Source organism: Paramormyrops kingsleyae, chromosome 3 (genome assembly GCF_048594095.1).
Source record: "Paramormyrops kingsleyae isolate MSU_618 chromosome 3, PKINGS_0.4, whole genome shotgun sequence".
NCBI classification, from domain to species: domain Eukaryota; kingdom Metazoa; phylum Chordata; class Actinopteri; order Osteoglossiformes; family Mormyridae; genus Paramormyrops; species Paramormyrops kingsleyae.
This window is the reverse complement of record NC_132799.1, coordinates 13,454,896-13,475,271: the sequence shown is the minus strand read 5'-3', so window position 1 is coordinate 13,475,271 and position 20,376 is coordinate 13,454,896. Positions and strand designations below refer to the sequence as shown.

Genomic DNA, 20,376 nt, shown 5'->3' with positions numbered 1-20,376 from the left:
CATTCACACATATTACAGATTTTTCTCCACTGAAAGTGCATAAAGCACAAATGCAAGGTGACTATCAGTGGTACTTGTGATGGCGTGTCTTTGCACTACCGATGCATGCATCCATGCAGCCGTGGAAATCTCTGCAGACTTATTTTCGCTTTGTGGTCTGAAAAACACAATAGTCTCCAGTATGCCTGCCTTCATAGCCACAGTACCAGTGCATACGGGAAAACATGTTTTCAGAAGCCTCACTGTGACATCATACTTGTCATATACGTCAAATATGTCTCATAATGTGTTTATAAACAGTGAGCTGAACAGGGACTCGGCTTTGATAGTGTATGTTTTACTTTGGGAAACTGCTCAGGTCAAACCACTTTTGAATTTAAAGAAATGTGAAATATGTGGGCACCTGTTTTTAATCAGCGGTCAAGGAGGAGCTTGCATACGTCTGTGAGCGTGCGTATCCATGCGCACATGTGTGATCTGTGACTAGTATGCCATCTTATTGCAGGCTTGGAGCGCTCTGCAGCGCACAAACACACGCACCCATTCATGTTAACAAAGCAGCCCATCGCTCTGTGGCTCAAAACCGCCCCCATTCCCCGCCCCGTATGTAAGGTGTCATCCTTTATGAGGTCCAAGAATAAGAAACATCCAGGTTGTTAAATGTCTCGTAACAGCATTAACAAATTCTTAGGGCAAAATTATTTGTTTCAATGACAGAGAAACAGCTCCAAAAGGAAAGAAACACACACAAAACCATCCAGCCTTTGTAATTCCAGAAAAAAAGTTATCTTCCCATGCGGAAGCACCCTGACTTCTAAATTTATTCCAGCCTGTTTTGGAGTTTTAAGGGAAGTAGTTATTTTGGTTGTCAAGATATAGTGTAAGGCCAATATTGTGACATCAGTGACAGCTTTGACTTGTTGCGGTTGCTTGAAATTCCAAGCAGCAGAACAGAGAGATATGGAAGCATTCAGAGGATTTTACCAGGTCTTTGCTTATGAACAGTAAGATTTTTTATCTGTTTAATGACCCAGATAACCCAGTTGAAAACAGGACAGAATCATCCATTTTATCCAGTTCTTGAGAATGAAGTCTGCTGGTCAGAAAAGATGCCATTTACAATGTAAACATCAGAAACATTTGCTCTTCTCACAGAATATAAATATGAGAGAAACAAAATAACTTTTGAAAAAGCAGCTTTCCATCTTAATGTAAAATTGGCTGGGGGCAAATCCAAGAAAAGAGCTTTGTTACTAGTTGGCAACATATGTCTTGCTCATCTGGGATCTTTCCTGGTGCAGTGCTAAAAAAAAAACATGCCGCTATGGGAATTGATCCCAGGTACTCTGCAGAAATAAGTAAAAGGATAACCCATCAGAAAGAAAGAAACCCTGGTGTTACTTTATTTGCCAATTGTACAAACACAACTGCAAGTACAGAGGGATTCTTTGGTTTTTCACACATCCCAACTTGCTTTCCGATGATGAACATATACATCTACAGGCAAGAGAAAAGCCTGGGATCAGAGTCCAGGGTCAGATGTTTTCTGGCAGCCATGGAGCACTTTTTGGGGTTAGAGGCCTTGCCCAAGGGCCCAAAAGTGATATTGTTACCTTGCCAGCCACAGGATTCAAACAGACACTTAATTTGGATCTTACTGGTAGCAAATGATATGGGTATTAAATATTGTTTTGGTGAACCAACTATCAAATCCAACAGAAAACTCACAGGTAAAATATTTTCTGACTAGTATGCTATTTGGTGTGGCCTCCAGCCCCCAGAAGATACAATTTGAGCCATTTTATGGCCATTTCACGTAATTCCAGTAACTCATAAATACTTGAGCTGCTAGAACTCATTATGGCTCAGCTTTACTTCATCAACAGCAGGAGGAGAGAGAGGAGCAAAAGAAGTCCAGCCATAGACCTCAGACAGGAGCGTGCCGGGGCTGCACTACCAAATTCCACTGCGAGTCCCATTGGCCTGCAAAGCAAAACAGCTGTCCTCTCACTCTGTGCCCCTGAGACAATCAGTGCACCATGTTCAAAGGGTCCCTCTTAAGCTTCTGACACCATAACCAGCATTAAAATCTGGTTCCCACACCCCTACTAATGCCATAATTGCAGCATGATTACTATGCAATTTTAAGCATTACAATTAAGTGAATCTGCAGTCAAAACACTGCCCTTAAAATCACCTCAGGCCCAAATGCGCCATCAATAACCCACTTAAAGACAAGCACCATGTACGTACCCTTATACCCCAACTGTTGTTGTTTTTTGATAATGTCCTTAAAATTCATTCCTTATGTTTTAACTCAGCAGTCATACTCTTTCCTGCGGGTTGCTTTTGGTGTTTTTGTCTACGTTTTCAAAATCTTGCCTGTCTAACTGCATTTTGAAACGGGTATTATTCTGAAGCATAATTTCCGAGGACACCATTGGTTAATGTAATCTCAGACATTCCATGGAGCTCTTTTTGGATATCTTAATGCAAACATCATGTGTCGTCCCTCATCCCCAAATTTGTATGCCAAATTAAACTATTTGACTGAAGTCTACTAGTGATAAGCATCATAGGTATGAAAACAGACATGCTATGCTAGGCTCCAGACAGACAGCTGGACAGCCGGGTGAGGACAGCACCAGGCGTGGTGACACTGAAACACATCACCAGTGGCTACTGCCCAAAGGTATGGCCCCAGGACTTGGCTGGTCTTTGTAACCAGGTCTGACAGAACTGGGTTGGAGTTTGCCTGCAGCTCCACTACGCATGTTTCTCCCAGATGTTTTCTGAGAAGGACGGGAGAATTTTCCAAATATTCACCTAAATAAATACCTTCTAAAAGATGCAAGTGATAAAAACATTTGTCTTCTCATCGAATGTTGAAGCCAGCTAACGCAACAACTTTTCATCATGGTTCATTGTGTATATACTGTAGGTAGCATAACTAATGAAGAAGAAGAGGTCTCTAGATATTTCTTTTTTTACAAAACACCTGCAAAACTACTAATGATACATGCTTTTAAGTTCAATAAAATTCATTTCAAGACTTTTGAAAGGCAGCAATGTGAAATGTAACATAAACGTTCCTCCAAAATCTGTCCACACAGGAGACAACAGGAAAATCCGCTCTGAAATCCATGAAGAGTGGAACTGGGACAAACATATTAGACGATACTACAAAAACTTTGATTTACATTAATTAATTTGAAATCATTGGCATCAACAGAATGTACTGTAAAATAATTATTTATTTTAGAAACAAAAGGTTGTATTTCTTTGATATTCTGACAACAACAGGCAATCTTTGTCAATTATGGATGTCATAATTGGATGTCAAATGATGTAAATGCTTCAGTTCCTTATGCAATAAACATCCCAGGTCCATGTTCTCTTTAGGAATTTGAACTTGTAACCTTTGTGTTACACATTCTATCCTTCCAAATGAAAATTACTGACATATGGAATGTTCTGTGCTAGTGAGCTGTCAATGAAGACCCAGCCACCCACGGAGGATGACAGTTCGGTAGGTGACACCCTGCAGGCCCCTGTCCCGGCTGAGGGGTGCTACTGCACGGTATGTGTGCCCACAGACACAATCAACACAAATTATGTGTAATAACCTGAGCTCTTGTGCTCCTTTTGAAGTTAGTCTCACGGGAAGAGCATGTCAAAAGATATATCAGGGTCACAATGGGTGAGGTTACCAGACTGTGCTCATAATGACCATTCAGGCCAAGGAGACTGCCTTTGTTAGGGCAGACCGCTGATGGACAGCAGCCTGTGCTGGCAGCCCATACCTGCCAGATGGTGCCATTTTGAGCCCATTTTCACCCCCCGCCTAGAAAAGTATTTGGATGATCCTGAAAAATTTTCAAACTGTAGTGTCAACACTCACTTGTTACACAATGATGTGGTTTCAGAGTTCATTATACTGCTTTTTAGTGGTTTATTATGACTCACTACAATCTTATGCTCGAATGAGCAACCAGGCTTTGCTGGGTCCCCTTCAGCTCATTCAGATTCACTATTTTAATTCCATTGCCACAAGCAATACTGGCTACTGTTCAGTTAACTTAAATGTAAAAGAAAACTGCATGAGTGAATTACATGCCACTGGTAATACTTGTGCTTGTCATCAAAGGCATGGCATGGATGCAAATCGTTAACTATAAACAAAGCAGACGGTGCCATTTTGACGTCTTGCTCGCATTTTAAAATAACTGGACCATAAAACTGTAGTCAGGTTCACCACCTGGACAACTGAGCCCTGACTCCAGATACCTGGAACATACCAACAAGGAAGCTGTGTTTGGCCAATAGAAAAGCCAGCCTGCAGCTGGGCTCTGAGCCAGGGCTGTACCAATCTCGTTGATGGGTCATTGTGCCTTGACAGCCAGTCCCACACTTGGGCAGCTAGGCTGCTAACATGAGTCTCAGGAGGATTGCTGGGCTGCCAGGCAGAGGAGCAGCCAGACAACAGCAGCCCGAGGGTGTCTGATACAGCCAGTAAGAGTCTGATGTGGAACCTGCATCTGGTACTGTTTAGAGGTGTCAGGTCCTGTCAGTCAAGTCGGAGATTAAAAAGACCAGGAAAAAGGCTTCTTCTGGCTTCCTTGGGCCAGAAACATTCAACACGCCCCTTCTTCAATGAAGCATAGGTCCTTGTACCATACCACAGAAAATTCAATTTTACTTTTCCGTTCCCTGCTTCCTAGACCAGAGTAAATTTCATTACATACATATGGGCTCATAAAATTCTTTCGAAGTATTAGTTTGGTCCCAAACAATTGTATCAAACTGAACATTTAAAGAAAGTGGACAAATACTGCCACTAATTCATACACAGAACATTGCACTAAATATATTAGATGAATATATATTCAATAAAGTGAATATTCATGTAACACTTTATGCTGTTTCATTTTTACAATGCTATGGGCTGCATTTTTTCCAGTTGAAAAGTGGAAGATAAAATGGATATCTGGATGGACAGTTTTAAATAATCTCATCAGTATAAAACAATATTCATTCTAGTCCCACAGTGAGGCGCTATGTGGGTAGCAATGCAGCCTCACACCTGCAGGGCTGTGTGTGTGTGTGTGTGGGTGGGTAATGTATATATATACAAATGTCCCCACAATGTGATAAAAACCTGTTATTTTGATGTTCTATGGACCATTTTTTTGGCTCAACAAGGAGAAAGTCAATTTCATAATAATCAGTGACTGCAATCAAAAGAACTACGAATGGCAAAAGTCTCGCATTTTGTTTTGTTACCTATATTTAAGCTTAGGGCTGGGTAGGTTGTCATTGTTGGGATTAGGGTTTTGCCCATGGAAATGAATGGACGGTCCCCACAAAGATATGAATACAAACAAGTGTGTGTGTGTGTGTGTGTGTGTTCTCCTGGTTGATAAGTTTTCACCTTATCAAGTCATAGTGAGCATGGAGCCCAGCACAGGGGACATGATGCAGTCCCTCATACAGACAGAGACCCCAGTTCACTGAACCATGTACTTTCAGGCGGCAGCAGGCAGTCCACCCACTGTAAAGTGAGTGTTTTTTTCTACTTTGGTCACTCATGAAACACTATAATCATGTAAAACAATATGCTTATCTGTAAAACAATAACAGCCAATTTAGCTAAAAGTTACAGTACAAATAACAACAAAAATCTGAGTAACGACACTTCTGAAAATGACTCTCCCTCTAGGCAGTGAAGCTTTTATTAAAACATTGAGGCTCTGAACATGGCTGCCTGGTTTCGGTTCCTTTCGGTAAAGTGCTCACATTTGTACCGGCCAGCTAGACTGTTGGCATATGCTCTCAGTAAGAGCACCCAGATGTACTTTATACATGCAGCCAGGCTTCTGCTAAATTCTGCTCATCATTCAATAAACAAAAGGAAAGGCAGGGACATGGAGTAAGAGTCAAATTATATTAATCTAATTTACTCTTTAAATCTATTGACAGAAATATAGCTTTACTCTAATGTAGTCATAAGTGCAAAAATGTAGTCATAACTCCAAAATACTCACATTAAATTAATATCATTTATATATAACCCATCATTCTATATACTTATGTGAAACCAGATAATTCCCTAGACATGCAACAGACCTGAGTATGTAGGCATAACATGTTAAGATGCTTCTCAGAATTACAACTCAAAACCTGATGGAATTAAAACAGTGAATTTGACCCTGCATCCGCAGACCTGGCATTTGGCTCAGTACTGTTTAAATAATAGTGCCACTTTTGACGCTATTGTAAACTATAGAGAAAGCCACCTGGATCAAATGTTTCTACTGGAAGTTTAATTTTTAATAGAAAACACTAAAAAAAAAACATACCTCTCTTTAAAGCCAAAATGACATTGATTACATTTAAATTAGATCATTTATACCACAATTTATAGATCATCTTTACCTCTCTACTTCTGACCCATGTACTCCTAAAAATTTTGTTTCTGCAAGCCCTTAAAAACAGGCACTCCATTACCCGGAGACACAGTAATGAAAATCGCATGAAGCTATGTAATGAGTGCGGGAATCCTTTTCCCCTTTCATACCTGCCAAGCAAACACTCACTAAACGTGCATGTTGTGGCTTAGTAGAGAATGGCAAAGAATGACTTCAGTGGGTAGACACATAATGATAAATAACACTGACAAGTTCTGGAACATCAAAACAGCCACAGACAAAGGAATAAAAATGAAATAATATGTAGTTCACAGGTGGTAACAACCAAAATGGCCAATTTCTTATATAACCTGCATTTTTAGCAGATCTAATATGTTCTATCCAGCAAAAAAGCCTGACTGAGTTAAAAGTGCTCTGGTTCAACTAGACTTCCAATGGCATGACTCCGGCAGCAGCTGTAGAACATAAAAAACCCAGAGGAGGAGAGAAATTCAATATGCTTTTATGCTGGAAAGTCCTTCAGTGAAATGTTCATTAAGTCACAAATCTCAGCAACATGTGAACACATCACATAGCAGCTGATATGAGAGAGGAAGGCATCAAAGAGGGCTCTGTCCTGCTGAGGCGTCTTCATCTCTGAGCTGCTGGTCAGGGAGACGCCCCCAGCAGACGGCCGTTAGGCCTGTGTGCGCAGTCCGGGCAGCCAGCGTAGGCCTGGAACTGCTCTGTCGAAATTTGCCACTGTTTGGCCACTTGCTTACAAATCTCCAACGACTGCCTGGACTACTGAAAGTGAGCTCACAGTATTCTTGGAGTTTGTTGGAATGAACAGACCAAATGCTCCCTTAAGGGATTCAGACATTCATCTGTCATGACAATGGAATGTAAAATTCTACCAAAAGGAATGGACATTCTAGTGCCACCAGAACAGTTGACTGTTATAATAGGGATTTGAGGCTTCCTTCTGATCAAATAATAACTCTAGAGCTGGGCAATGTCTAAAAAACCAATAAACAATACTGACAAAAGGCAATTCTAGGGACACTGGGGGCCCCAGACAAAAAACTCCATGGGGCCCTCCAACACCCCCCACCCAACATGGTAAAATTTATGACCAATATTTTAGTGTGAAGTCTGAATTAATAATCTCAACAAAGAAAATTTAATAAACCCAATTCCTTTATTTTCACTTTACTGTGAAAAACAGAATACACAAACAAAGCAGATTTATTTCTGCGGTATTTCCTGCCTTGCCTGTCCTGTCCCTACGCCTCTGATGCTGGCACACACACAAGCGCTCACTAATGTGGTGCCAAGCGTGCGACATAAATTTTTAGACGTTTAAAAAAAAAAAGAAAACATGGAACCATGGGGAAACATGCGCGCTGCGTACCACCATTATGACTGATGTTTACATACACTGATACCTTTGCGTACCACAGTTTGAGAACCATTCAAAGCAAATAAATAAATTCTATGAGTTAAAAAATAATAATATCTATGTTAAAAAAAACTGTCAGCTTGAAATGAAAGCCATATCATTAATCTTTTTATCATCAAGGTTTGTGTGTAGCCCTGACAAAGGTGATAATCGGCGGTTAGTTACCTTCAAACACTGACACCAGGTTACTTCTCTGTTATCGTTGATTACCGATAATATCGCCTATTGGGCACTTGCTTCACTTTGGTACCAAGACACAGATTTGATTTCAAAACCATTTAACACACATGACCTAAAAGCAAAACGTAAAAATAGGGTGGCTGACCTTGAAAATCAAGGGAGGGGAGGCAGCAGCCTGGCCGAGGTTCCCAAGGAAAGGTGCTGAAACCGCAGAGCAACGCTGCTGTGGACTGGCAGAAGCAGACCGCACTGGGACGGGGTCAGCTGAGTCCCAAAAGGCTGGGAACACTCAATCTGCCAGGCGCAATCTCCACATCACTACATCCACACTGTGCCCCTTGCCCCATCTTGCCCCGCCACACTTGTCCTTCGTCTCCACTGGAACGTAATTAACTGTATACATAATTGTGGCAATTCCTCAAAAAGAGGAAAAAATAATCACATTCCCTGGGCACACTCATAAATATTTCCTGACAGCCTGGGAGTCAAATTAGGAAAATCAAACTAGCCTGGTTGTAATGCAGATCGCATGTTTTGCCTTGGGACCTGGAAACCCAATTTTCCCCAATTGAGAGTACGACACAGTGTAGAAGTAGTTCCTGGGATTAGCGCTGCCCTCTGAATGCCGCTAGGGGCTTTCATGGCTCACACATATGAAGCTTCCCCATCCTGCTCAAAATGCTAGTTCCTTTGTTCTCAGAACAGTGTATATTTTGCAATATCTGCAAAAAAAATAAACCATACAAGACAAATAAAAATAACATTTCAAATTGACTTTACTGATGTGTGGTTATAAATTGGCATTCCTATGAGTCTTGGCTCACATGTGGCAGCATATTGTCAACATGTGTAATGACATATTCTGTTTGTTCTGTAAACACTTTAGGTATATCAACAGCTCTGATAACAATTGCATGCAGACCATGTGGACTAGGAATGACACTCCTGGCCAGCAAAGTCCCAAAGCTCCAATACTAGTGTCACCACACTGCTAATGAGCACACGGATAAAAGAAAATACTCATGCCCTCCGCTCTTGTAAAACCTCCCTAGTTATTAATCACACTGTTTCTGCGTGGCATGTTCTTCAGCCTTGATTAATGTACACACTTATTCACTCTAAAGATGCTTGAACCATTCTGCACTCAGTCACCAAATGGAAAATGAGTACGCTGGTCAGCCATAACATTAAAACCACCTGCTTAATATTGTGTAGGTCCCCCTCATGCCACCAAAACAGCTCTGACCCGTTAAGGCATGGGCTAAAGGTGTCATGGGGTATCTGCCACCAAGACATTAGCAGCAGATTCTTTAAGTCCTGCAAGTTGCAAGTTGGCCTCCATGTATCGGACTTGTTTGTCCAGCACACAGATGCTCAGTTGTATTGAGATCTGGGGAGTTATGAGGTCAAACAAACACCTTGAACTCTTTTTCATGTTCCTCAAACTACTCCTGAACAATTTTTCTAATGTGGCAGGACACATTATCCTGCTGAAAGTGGTCGCTGCCATTGGGGAACACTGTTGCCATGATGGGGTGTACTTGGTGTGCAACAATGTTTAGGTAGGCGGTACATGCCAAAGTAACATCCACATGAATGCCAGGACCCAGTGTTTCCCAGCAGAACATTGTCCAGAGCATCACACTGCCTCTGCTGGCTTGCCTTCTTCCCATAGTGCATCCTGGTGCCATCTCTTCCTGAGGTAAACAACACACACACGCGCGCAGCCATCCACATGATGTAACAGGAAACGTGACTCATCAGACCAGGCCATCTTCTTCCATTGCTCCATGGTTCACTTCTGACACCCATGTGCCTACTGTAGGCACTTTCAGCGGTGGACAGGGGTCAGCGTAGATACTCTGACTGCTTTTAGGTATGCAACCCCATGCACAGCAAGCTGTGATGCACTGTGTGTTCTGACACCTTTCTATCATATTCAGCATTAACTTTTTAAACAATTTCTACTACAGTAACTCAAGGTCAGACCAGACGAGCTAGTCTCCTTACCCCACACGTATCGATGAGCCTCGGGCGCTCATCACTCCATCGCCAGTTCACCAGTTGGCCATCCTTGGGCCACTTTTGGTAGGTACTGAAAACTGCATGCCGGGCACACCGCACTAGTCCTGCCAATTTGGAGATGCTCTGATACAGTCATCTAGCCATCACTATTTTGCCCTTGTCGAAGCCACTCAGATCCTTACGTATGTCCATTTTTCCTGCTTCCAACACCGCAACTTTAAGAACTGACTGTTCACTTGCCTAATATATTATGGCACAAGATCAAACATCCGTGTTATTTACTTCACCTGCCAGTGGTTTTAATATTATGACTGATCGGTGAAAGTGCTCAAAGTGCCCACGGTCCTCGGACAGTGCAAAAACAGTTATTTAGACACGCAGAAAGCTAATGTCTACCCACATAATCAGGGCTAGCCTCCTCACTCTTCTGTTTATACACCTGGTTTTTAAAAGCCTATTTACTACTGGCTTTTAATGATAATTGTAGTAATAATTTATCAGGTCACAATTTTCACTTTATACTATAAAGCATATCTGCATATTCAAAGCATATAATTGAATGTTAAACAGATAAAACTCAAAATAACTGACATTACGGTCATATATTTTTATCACAATATATTTTTATGTATCATTACATTACGTACAGCTGTCCTGGGTGATGACTTAAAATCTTTTTCTGGAAAATCAATTTGAGGGGTTTAACTTGTTATTTTATATCTCAGCTCCCAATATTATGTGATAATTAGAAAAATGTTCACCACTTGTCACAGGCTATAATTATGTTGGATCCACATCTTAAATCTAAAAGGAAAGCCAGTGAACCATCTGAGTCCAGGAACAGAAAGGCACATGCAGACAAAGAAAGTGGCCCAAAGAATGGGAAAGACCTAGGACCAGACTGGGATGTTGCGACGGTTACACCTTTCCTGGGATACCTGATGCAACAGAGCAGGGCCTCGTAAATTGTTTTGCTGAATTCCTGCCCATCGTGTGGATTATGGTGCATGCAACATTTAAAAATCATTGTGTGAACAGGTACACACAACAACATCTGGTTTTATAAAAATAAAAATACAGGCAATTATTCCTTAAAGGTCTCACTGGGAAAACATTTTACATGGCATGAAATGGAAGAACAAAAGTAGAAGGCTTTGCTAAATATACTGCATGAAGTGCTGTTTTCAGTTACTCTTGAACAGCCGAGATCACATGTAATTCAACTAAAACCAGCTCTTGCTGCAGAGGCAAAAGGACAGCTTGTTTTGGCCACAATGTTCTTGAGCACCTCACAGATGTCACAGAAACACTGGTGGAAGTCCTCGTTTTCATGACAATCCTTGCCTTCCCAATATCCACCTCTGTGTGAGCACAAATCATAGGGAAATTTCAGTTCAAGGTTTCTTAGATTAAGCCCAATACAACTAATCTTTTTACTTATCAAACAAATTTTTCTGAAGAAATTCAAGTCTGTTATAGACAGAGATCATACTGACAAAGACTCATTTCAAAAGCAGCAGTGTGCAAAAGTCTTAGGCAGTCAAAAGAAATGCTTAAAGCTATTTCTCTGAGTAGCAAATACATATTTGCTCAGAACAAAAAATACAATTTAACGTCAGAACATATGCAAATTAAGAGCAACACAATAATAACTAGAAAGAATTTCTTCCGTTCTAGAAAAAGTCACTGATATCTTGTTGGATGGCTGGATGAACACCGCTTCAGCTCCCAAACCTCTCCTCAGGGGCACCACAGCCATTCCATGTATTCATTACATTTCACCACCAGCCCATTTAATTAATTAATTTAATGAGTTAAATAAGTCAATAAGGCATTGATTAGCTATACTCAGTGTGCCAGTGGTCCAGTCATAAAATATATGGGAGTACTGGATGGTTGCTACAAATACTGGGGTGATTGCAGCAGAAGTTTTGAAATGGCTAAGCTGACACACTTTGTCAGGCATAACAGCATAGTTTTACACCAACATGCACAGCATTTATACATCTTTTTCTTCGGCTGCCTAAGACTTTTACACAGTACTGTACTGCCTTCAAAAAAGGGCTTAACATGCTGTAGTGCTTTCAGAACTCTTCAGACATTGATAAACTATTAGTTATTTTAGAAAGATCCTGTTTAAAGTATTAGCACCTTATACTGCAGTCTCATTAAAGGCTTTATTTACTCAAGATTCACTGGCCGAGGAGTGAAAATGCTCCATTCACTGTACTTTGCAAGGTGAGTAATTAAAAAGCAGGAACACAGGTCTGGCTCTTTTCCACTTATGTTAGATTTGCAGCCAAATAAAATTACAATCTGCGTTCAACTGCAAATCTCTGAAATGTAAAATCTGGACTGTTACTGGCATAAACGTCAACATTATAAAGTGAAAACTGTGAAAATATTTAGCTCATTATTGCACTCCTGGATTTAACTGGCAGTGACCAGTTTTGTATTTGCGTTAATAAAACATAATATATCTTTACTGGTTGTTTCACTGGGTTTACAGTACAACCCTGCAAAAAGCAGCATATTTATTTTGAAAAGTTTTGACATTACATGGTTTTTCTTCAGCACATAACAAAAATATAGATGTTACATGCTCAACAGTTTCTAGAAAGCTCACATGTGGTCTGAAACATGCTGCAGTTCTCTTTTGTAAGCATCTGGTTTCACAAAATTAAAACCTTTTACTATAACTCAGACAGAAAGTTTACAGGAGTAGACGTCTTGATCTCTCTGAATAAACATGGTGCAATTTTTGAAGAACCCCATAAATGAAATCTGCATCTTGGGAAAAAAAACTATTAGAAAAGTTGAAAAATACTACAAAAGCTAAAAATGCAAGCAGTTACTACTGTTGGTGAAAATGAGGGCTAAATGGCACCTTTAATAAAGCCAATCTGCACTCACAGAACGATTTCCTGTCATTTGTCTTGTGAGTTCAAATGGTCAGGAAATAGTCTGGAATACTGCAAACATTCCTACAAAACATTTCTTCAGTGCAGCACTATGATATTGAGGTTCCGTGTCGGGAACAATTGCCTAAGTAGTGTGACTTGACTTCAGGAGACCAGAAGAACACAGGTATTAGAGAACCAGGCCAAAATAAAGGTGAAAGAGCAAAGGACATTCACTGGGTGCTCCATGGGGAGTCTGCTTCACTCACTCCAAGTTTACAAACATAAGCAATGTCAAATTTAATTTAACCGTGATCTAGAAAACAAGGCAGCAAAGATGAAGAAAACAGTGAACAGCAGAGACAGATAAGGTTGTTTAAATATGCAGGCATGTTGCATCTCTAAGCAAAGCTACAGTCCTTTAATGCTGCATGCACAGGTGCAACTGGCCAGAGCAGGAAGGATCAAACAAAGGGAGTGAGAAGGTGCAGATGAGCCTACAGGGGAACAGCCATGCGAGGAGACTGCAGACAGGATGGGCCGGGCGGACCATGACCCCTGCACTCACATGGTTTGCTTTTACTGCAGAGCTGTTCCAGCTGAAGACAGCCTACTGCACTGAGCACTAACAAGCCGCCACCTCCCACCTGCCGAAGCTCAGGCAGCCCACGCTGATTGCTAGCAGGCTGTTCTCAAACGGCACGTGGCCTGGTTATCTGGGCCCCACCTGCTGCAGCCTGAACCTTAGGATGAGCCTTAGCCTGAGCCCAAACATCAACCAGGACCCACGGCAGTGATTTACCCTGAGCTTGGAGGTAAACTCGGGCCTGAGCTCAAGCCAAAGTTTGAGCTTAAACCTGAAACTAGGACTAACTTGAGAAAAAAATAATATTGAAGCATCTTCATATTTGACAACAAAGCAACCATAAAAATAATGGTAACAAAAATAAAACATTTCATTGTAACACTTACAAACATGTGAATTCCAGTTCTTTACTAAAACGCACTACAGGTCATCGTTGACTTACCACTGCGAACGGTTCTGAGCAATCGTAAGTGGATTTAGTCGTAAGTCGGCCCTCTACTTTAGATGTCTATTTTAGATACATATTTATTATATATATAGTACACTGTATAGTAAAATTATGTCATCTTTAAGTCATATTGTATGGTGTTTTTTAACCTTTTTATCATCATTTTCTCACGGGGATACTAGCATGGTCGGCAGTTGGGGTGGAAACTACCGTACTCTCATGCTGGGCAACACTGGCGCTGACAGACACATATCTGCGGTCTCAGAACGGTCGTAAGGTCGATCAGTCGTAAGTTGCATAGGTCATAAGTCCACAACGACCTATATATACCAAACCTGTACTATCACTTATGTTATATATGAAAAGTAAATCCTTGCCACTGGAGATCATTGTAATACCAACAAAGCTGTACAGTTGGTAGTAGCTTACAGCCTGTACCAGTATGGAGGCTGCACTGTGCTGGTACAGCAGCAGTTTCTGCCCATTGTTCAAATAATGTCTGACTGCAGCTACATTTGTAACCAGATTTACCAAAGCAATCTCTGATACAATACAACAGTACATGAGTTCATGGTGTCAGATATGAACAGTATCAAGATGATGAACTGTATCAAGCGAAACGTTTCAGGATGAAGCTAGGTCTCCAGAAATGTGTGGGGATCCGTGACTGAGACTCTTCCAATTTGTGCCCAAATCCCGCCTCATTCCCATGCCTCATTGAAGCCAAAGCAGAGCTGCCTTTACAAGACAGCACTGCACACACCAGGCCTGGGCAACCCACCTCTCTGTGATTCCATTGTATTTCTCTCCTTTATTGTTCTTCATCTGAATGTCACCCCAAAGGCTACCCTTAATACAAATTAGTCATCTGTTGTTTCCCACTTATCTCATTCACCAGAAACTGAAACAAAATAAAAGTGACACTTGTGATACAATGTCTGTGGGGAATAAGGATGCTGATGCTAACTGAAATTCCAGATAGCACATTATAAAGTATCTGAAGAATTTGGGATCTTTTGAAAGGCAAAAAAGCAATGCTTTGAACATTTTCTCTCTATATAAAACGTTTCTATATTAAACCCCCCTTTATGTTTATGCTTCCGATGGCATCCTCAGGATTCCCTGCCATGAAATATGCTTTGCCTGTAAACGTAGACAGGGGTCTGACATCTCAGTTATGTGGCATTCCATACTCAGGAAAGCTAAGACACATGGGCAGTCCCGTGTGTCTGCCCTGCATCTGAGCTCATTGAGCTGCAATAGCAGCTCCATGCTGAAGTTCGCTGCGGACCAAAAATGGCAAGAGCACCTTCCAGAAAAGGTTGATGTCACTGCCACACACCAACATATCAGAGGTCAGACTAAGTAAGATGCTAAAAAAGGCTTCCTATGATGGCTTGTGCCTGTAAATCTATTAGCAGCTGCTATTGGGGGGTGAGACCATAAGATGGTGTTTACTAGGAGAATCTATGCCACTCAGACTAAGTGATTGCCAAAGAAAACTCAGAGATTAAATCAACCTGATTCAGAGGTCAATGCCAAATCTTAGAAATGGTTGCCATAGTACCAATAAAGAGAAAACCCTCTGAGCACTTGATTAGAAACAACTGTCCCGTCTTTAAGACCATTTCAGAGAGAGACTCAGTAGGGGAAATGTGAGATACGAATCTCTTTCAGACGCTCTGTATAAGTGGTCTTATATCTTCAGTAACTCCATCGGGGGCCGGTCAGCGACCGCCCAAGGAGAGGAGAGCTCTCAAGAGATGAAGCCACTGCAGATGGAACACTGGAACGCAGGGCCACTGGTGCCCTGAGCCGTGAAAACGCTGGGCTTAGCCCAAGGTGCCAAAGCCAGGTTGAATATCTAGAGCTGTGCCCCCACAAAAGCCCCCCAGGACATACTGCAGCAGATCCCTACAATCGCTTTCCATGCAACCATTACACAGCACGAGCCAAGTTGTGTGTATTGTCTGCACTGAAGAGCCTTAATGTGGGAGGTTTTAAAGAATGTAATTTTTACAAATCATTCACAGCTGCGGTTGCCATTTTACTTCAGGTCAGCTTCATCTCTCCACCCTATTGTTTTACTTGAACTGAATCCCAGCATTTTCAAACAGGCGGGCTCTGTTACCTTGATTTCTACTCCAGAAATGAGTAGATAGATTTTGTACACCAGATTACCATGTTACACAGCTAAGTATACACGAGGTGAAATGTGAACATTTCCCTGTGTGCAGACAATGTCCCACAGACAGACTGGCCCCGAGTACATGCCACACAAAAATTGGATTAGGTCCCTGTTTTAGGGCAGCAATTACAGAGCTCATCTCCCCTCCCCCGCTACTCTGTCCGTCGCATTAGTCATTCTGAGGGCTGAGCGTTTCAGCTCAGCTTGCGTAACCGTGCAGACTAACAGTCTCACACTAAGCGCAACAACAACACACAGCATCGGACGCATGCAATGGGCCACCATCCTGAAGACGGCCTTCAGGAGGCAGCCCAGTCTCAGCCTTGCTGCCGCTACAGCGTGTGTGGTCTCCTACCTGTTAGCGTGATGTTGCTATAGAGGTTGGAGTGCTGTTCCTTAAGCAGCACCTGCTGCATCTGGGCTGCCTTCTCCCGCTGCAGTTCCAGCATCATGTCTGGGTGGTGCGCTAGCTTGCAGCCCTTCTGTTTGTCCAGAGCAATGTCACTTCGCACAATATCTGCCAGGCAATAGAGAGAAATCAGCAATCATTCCTGAACACAAATGACAGATGTTGCTCCTCCTGTACAAATAATGGTGTCGTTCATGTGATTAGAATCTCATTTCAAATTCAGCAGTCTAGTTCAGTATATTCTAAATTTGAATCAAAAAAGTGTGAAATATAAGTCACTTCCTTTGAAAAAAGCAAAATTGAACTATTTAGAATTTATTAAACTTTTTTTGAGTGGTTATACAGCAGTAAACGAGGTGTTTGTAACTAGATGCCCACTGGTTACCTCAGTAAATGGGCAGAACCCAGGCATATAATTATGCAGATAGAGTTACAACACTGTCAAAAAGGTGTATACAATAGTCCCTACTTCACAGAATGGTTCAGATTCAAGAGTTTCTTGTTTTCCACATGATCAACTTGAACCTAAATGATTAAGTTGGTAGCCAACACCCCTGGAACTCAACCTAAAGAAGTCACAGATATTACTCCATACCAAAGGCCTGCAAGGCACTAAGGAAAGCCAAAATGGCAGCCATCACATCATAGTGAGCCGTGCCATTCTGAATGTGGCCATGTGATTACATGATCCATCAACAGGCACGTGCATGAAGCAACAGCGAAATCAACACTAAAGGCTCCATTGGTTTGGTAAGTGAAGTAAAAGGGAATCCCAATGTCTACAAACATACAGAATGTAATTCCTGTTTTATACAGGAGTATCAGATTACCATCCTCATAATTCTTCAGGTAGTAGTCTGGTCCTGGCCCACGGAACTTTGCCAGGTTCTTCAGGTTGTGGAACTGAAGGAAATCTGTCCTCTTGCCTCCAAATCTCAAATAGGCTGGGGACAGTCCACGAGCAAGTGTCACCAGCCGCTTCGAGCTGTGGGAAATGCACAAAGTGATTAATGACTTCACACACAATATTCCTGCCAAAGCTACAGGTTATCAGAACATCAGCAGAGCCAAACAACGAAGTACATGAGAATGGAACCAGAGCTCCATGTTTGACACATGCAGCCAGATATCTATAGGAGAAATGGCAATAAGTTTAGAAAGTTTGAGAATGAAGAAGCATATTACATATCTTTATTTACATTTTACACTGATGAGTATAACTAATCACAGCATGACTAAATTCATTCCAAGATTATAGTAGTAGTAGAAAGCGTATATTAAAATATGTTGCTGCAGATTTCATCATTTTTGGCATCTGTACTTTTATTAACTTCTGCTCTGAGATTTAACTAAACGGAGTCAGTTTTGGTGTGAGGAAAACAGAAATGTTTCAGTGATTTCAGTTTGAGCAGAAACTGGAATAGCTTTCAGGCCATTTGCAATCCTGAGAAAAGCTGCTACAAAACTACACATTGAGATTGACAGCATCTGTTTTAACTGTCTCTTCTACAAGACAGTTGGATTTGACATCCCTAAGTGGTATGAAATCTGCTTAGAAGACCCGATTAAGAACCATTTCTTTTTCATGAGGTAGTTTCCCTGTGTGCATAATAACAAAAACTGCATTCACAGTGATAGTGAAATATGAAACATGTACAGGGAAACATTTGCAAGAGAAAGTGTGTTCCTCTGAGACCATTACTGACTGTGATAGACTGCTCTGTCATACTGGCAAGATCAACACAGGCGCCGCACAGCTGCTCAACACAGACTCAGCATGGCTGCTCAACACAGTTGCTCAACACAGAATTTAGAAAAAAAAACATTCAAAAGAACAAGAAGCACAACCAGGCAGGACAGGGCAGTCTTGCATTTGAGTCTTCAGGATAATACAGCTAATCAGGTTAAGCCTAAAATTCAATTTGCGCAAAAATAAATACTATAGAGTTTAATAACATTTAACATATGGTTTAAACCTGTAGATATTTACATATTACAGCTACAGAACATTTAAGCAGTCATCCTACAGCCAAAGTCCACAGTCTGAGTGCACTCAAAACTAAACATAACTCATTAGTCAGACAGCTCCTAAACAAACTGGCCATTTTGTGGCCTGACCATGAGTGAAATGTAACAATCCAGGAGAAATGCACAGCTGTATGCAGAATGATGCTACAAATGTTTCATTTTAATAACCAGTTTCATGTTGCACTGGAAATTCCGCTGCTAAGAAACACAAACTTGAGCTGTTTGATGGAACTTCACAAACTACTTATTATCTCTATGTCCTCTACGCATATTCTACGTTTTGTACGGTTGACATGTGACCAATTTAAGTTTGACCCAGTTTACAAAAAACATGACGATATATGAAACAAACGTATTTCACAGACACAAAGCGTTAGTTGACAACGTTTTAGGTATGACAGTGTGTATATGTCAAGCATATTTATTCACTAACGACCTTTAAGCCATTTTAAGTAATGTTTGGCAAGCTCCCTTTTGAGGTTACAGCACAAGGTCAGCAACGTCTTTCGGTATCTCTGGATTCAAATAATGAACCAAATATAATTGCTATTAAAAATATGAATACCAGGGCGTGCTCATTTCCAAAGCGAAATGGTTTCAGTATTTACGTTTTATGATTCTCTTTAAGAAGTTCGGTAAAGCATGACAAACTCGTATAATGCCGCATTTTTTGTTTTGCAATATTTGTAAACAATAGTAAAACCAGATGTTTAAACTATATAATTACATGAAAACGTGAGGAATACTGAAAACGAAAACAACAGATTAACGGTACATATCATTTAAAAATACCATCGTCGTGCTTTTGACTGTACACTGTACATTTAATTTTGCTTAATTATACTATAATTTTTTTTGGAATACATAAAGAAACGATTACTCTGAAATATAAACTCTGAAATTTAACTTAATTCATTTAAAATTGCTCTTCGCATAAATACGTGAAATACTGCTGGTAGCTAATAAAAGTCAATGCTAGCCTAAACAAACTGATACGCATCATACTCTTAGTACTTGTGCACATTCTTTTTGACTCTGGCAAAATTGTGTTTTTTCTAGAAATTCTACATTTCACAATTGTCAGAATGCTACGATCAAAAAATTACAAAACAGTCGTCTTTTTCAAATTCTTTGACAAGAACATTAGCGGTTTTAAGGCCTATTCTATAAGCCCTTAAATGTTTGCATTTTATATTATTAAATTTCATTTAAAATAATACTTTAATGTTTTAAGTAACAAGTAGCAAAAACAGGCTACATATTTTATTTAGACATTTATAATTGTACGTAATCGCTATTCCCCATGAGCTCGATAAGCGGTTTGAAGACGAATTTACGGTAATAATTTTAGATGTAAAAATTACAAGAACCATAACCAAATTATTTTAATAACAATACTAACAATTATTGTTGTTAGTGATGACATTTAACATTTAAAAAAATATTATTATTGATGCTGTGTTTAATTTTTCGCGCTAATTTTGTATTGTAGTTGCGGTGTGCTTATAAACCGCCGTCTTTTTGCAAACTACTACCGTAGGCTACCTTTAAAACTACAATAAACAGATCATAACCGTGTTAAACCACGTTTAAAACCCCGTCCTTTACACCGAGCTGTCAGCAGTATCTACACAGCTGAAAACAAACAAATTGTAGCTTCAGCAACCACTGGCATAATATCATAGCCAAGCTATGAGATAAGCATGAATGCTGCTGCTTAAAAAGGCTAGTGAGAAATAGAAT

The 20,376-nt window shown here is 40.7% G+C and overlaps 1 protein-coding gene across 1 annotated transcript in view; it reads right to left on the bottom strand.

Moving 5' to 3' along the window:
* Positions 1-20,376, bottom strand: part of hpse2 (heparanase 2) — a 58,938-nt gene that overhangs the window by 37,131 nt on the left and 1,431 nt on the right. Inside the window, exons 2-3 of the mRNA XM_023822634.2 lie at positions 17,436-17,590; positions 16,552-16,713 (exon numbers count right to left, since the gene is read on the bottom strand). Of these exons, the coding sequence (XP_023678402.1) occupies positions 16,552-16,713; positions 17,436-17,590 (317 nt within the window). The remainder of the gene's footprint in view (positions 1-16,551; positions 16,714-17,435; positions 17,591-20,376) is intronic.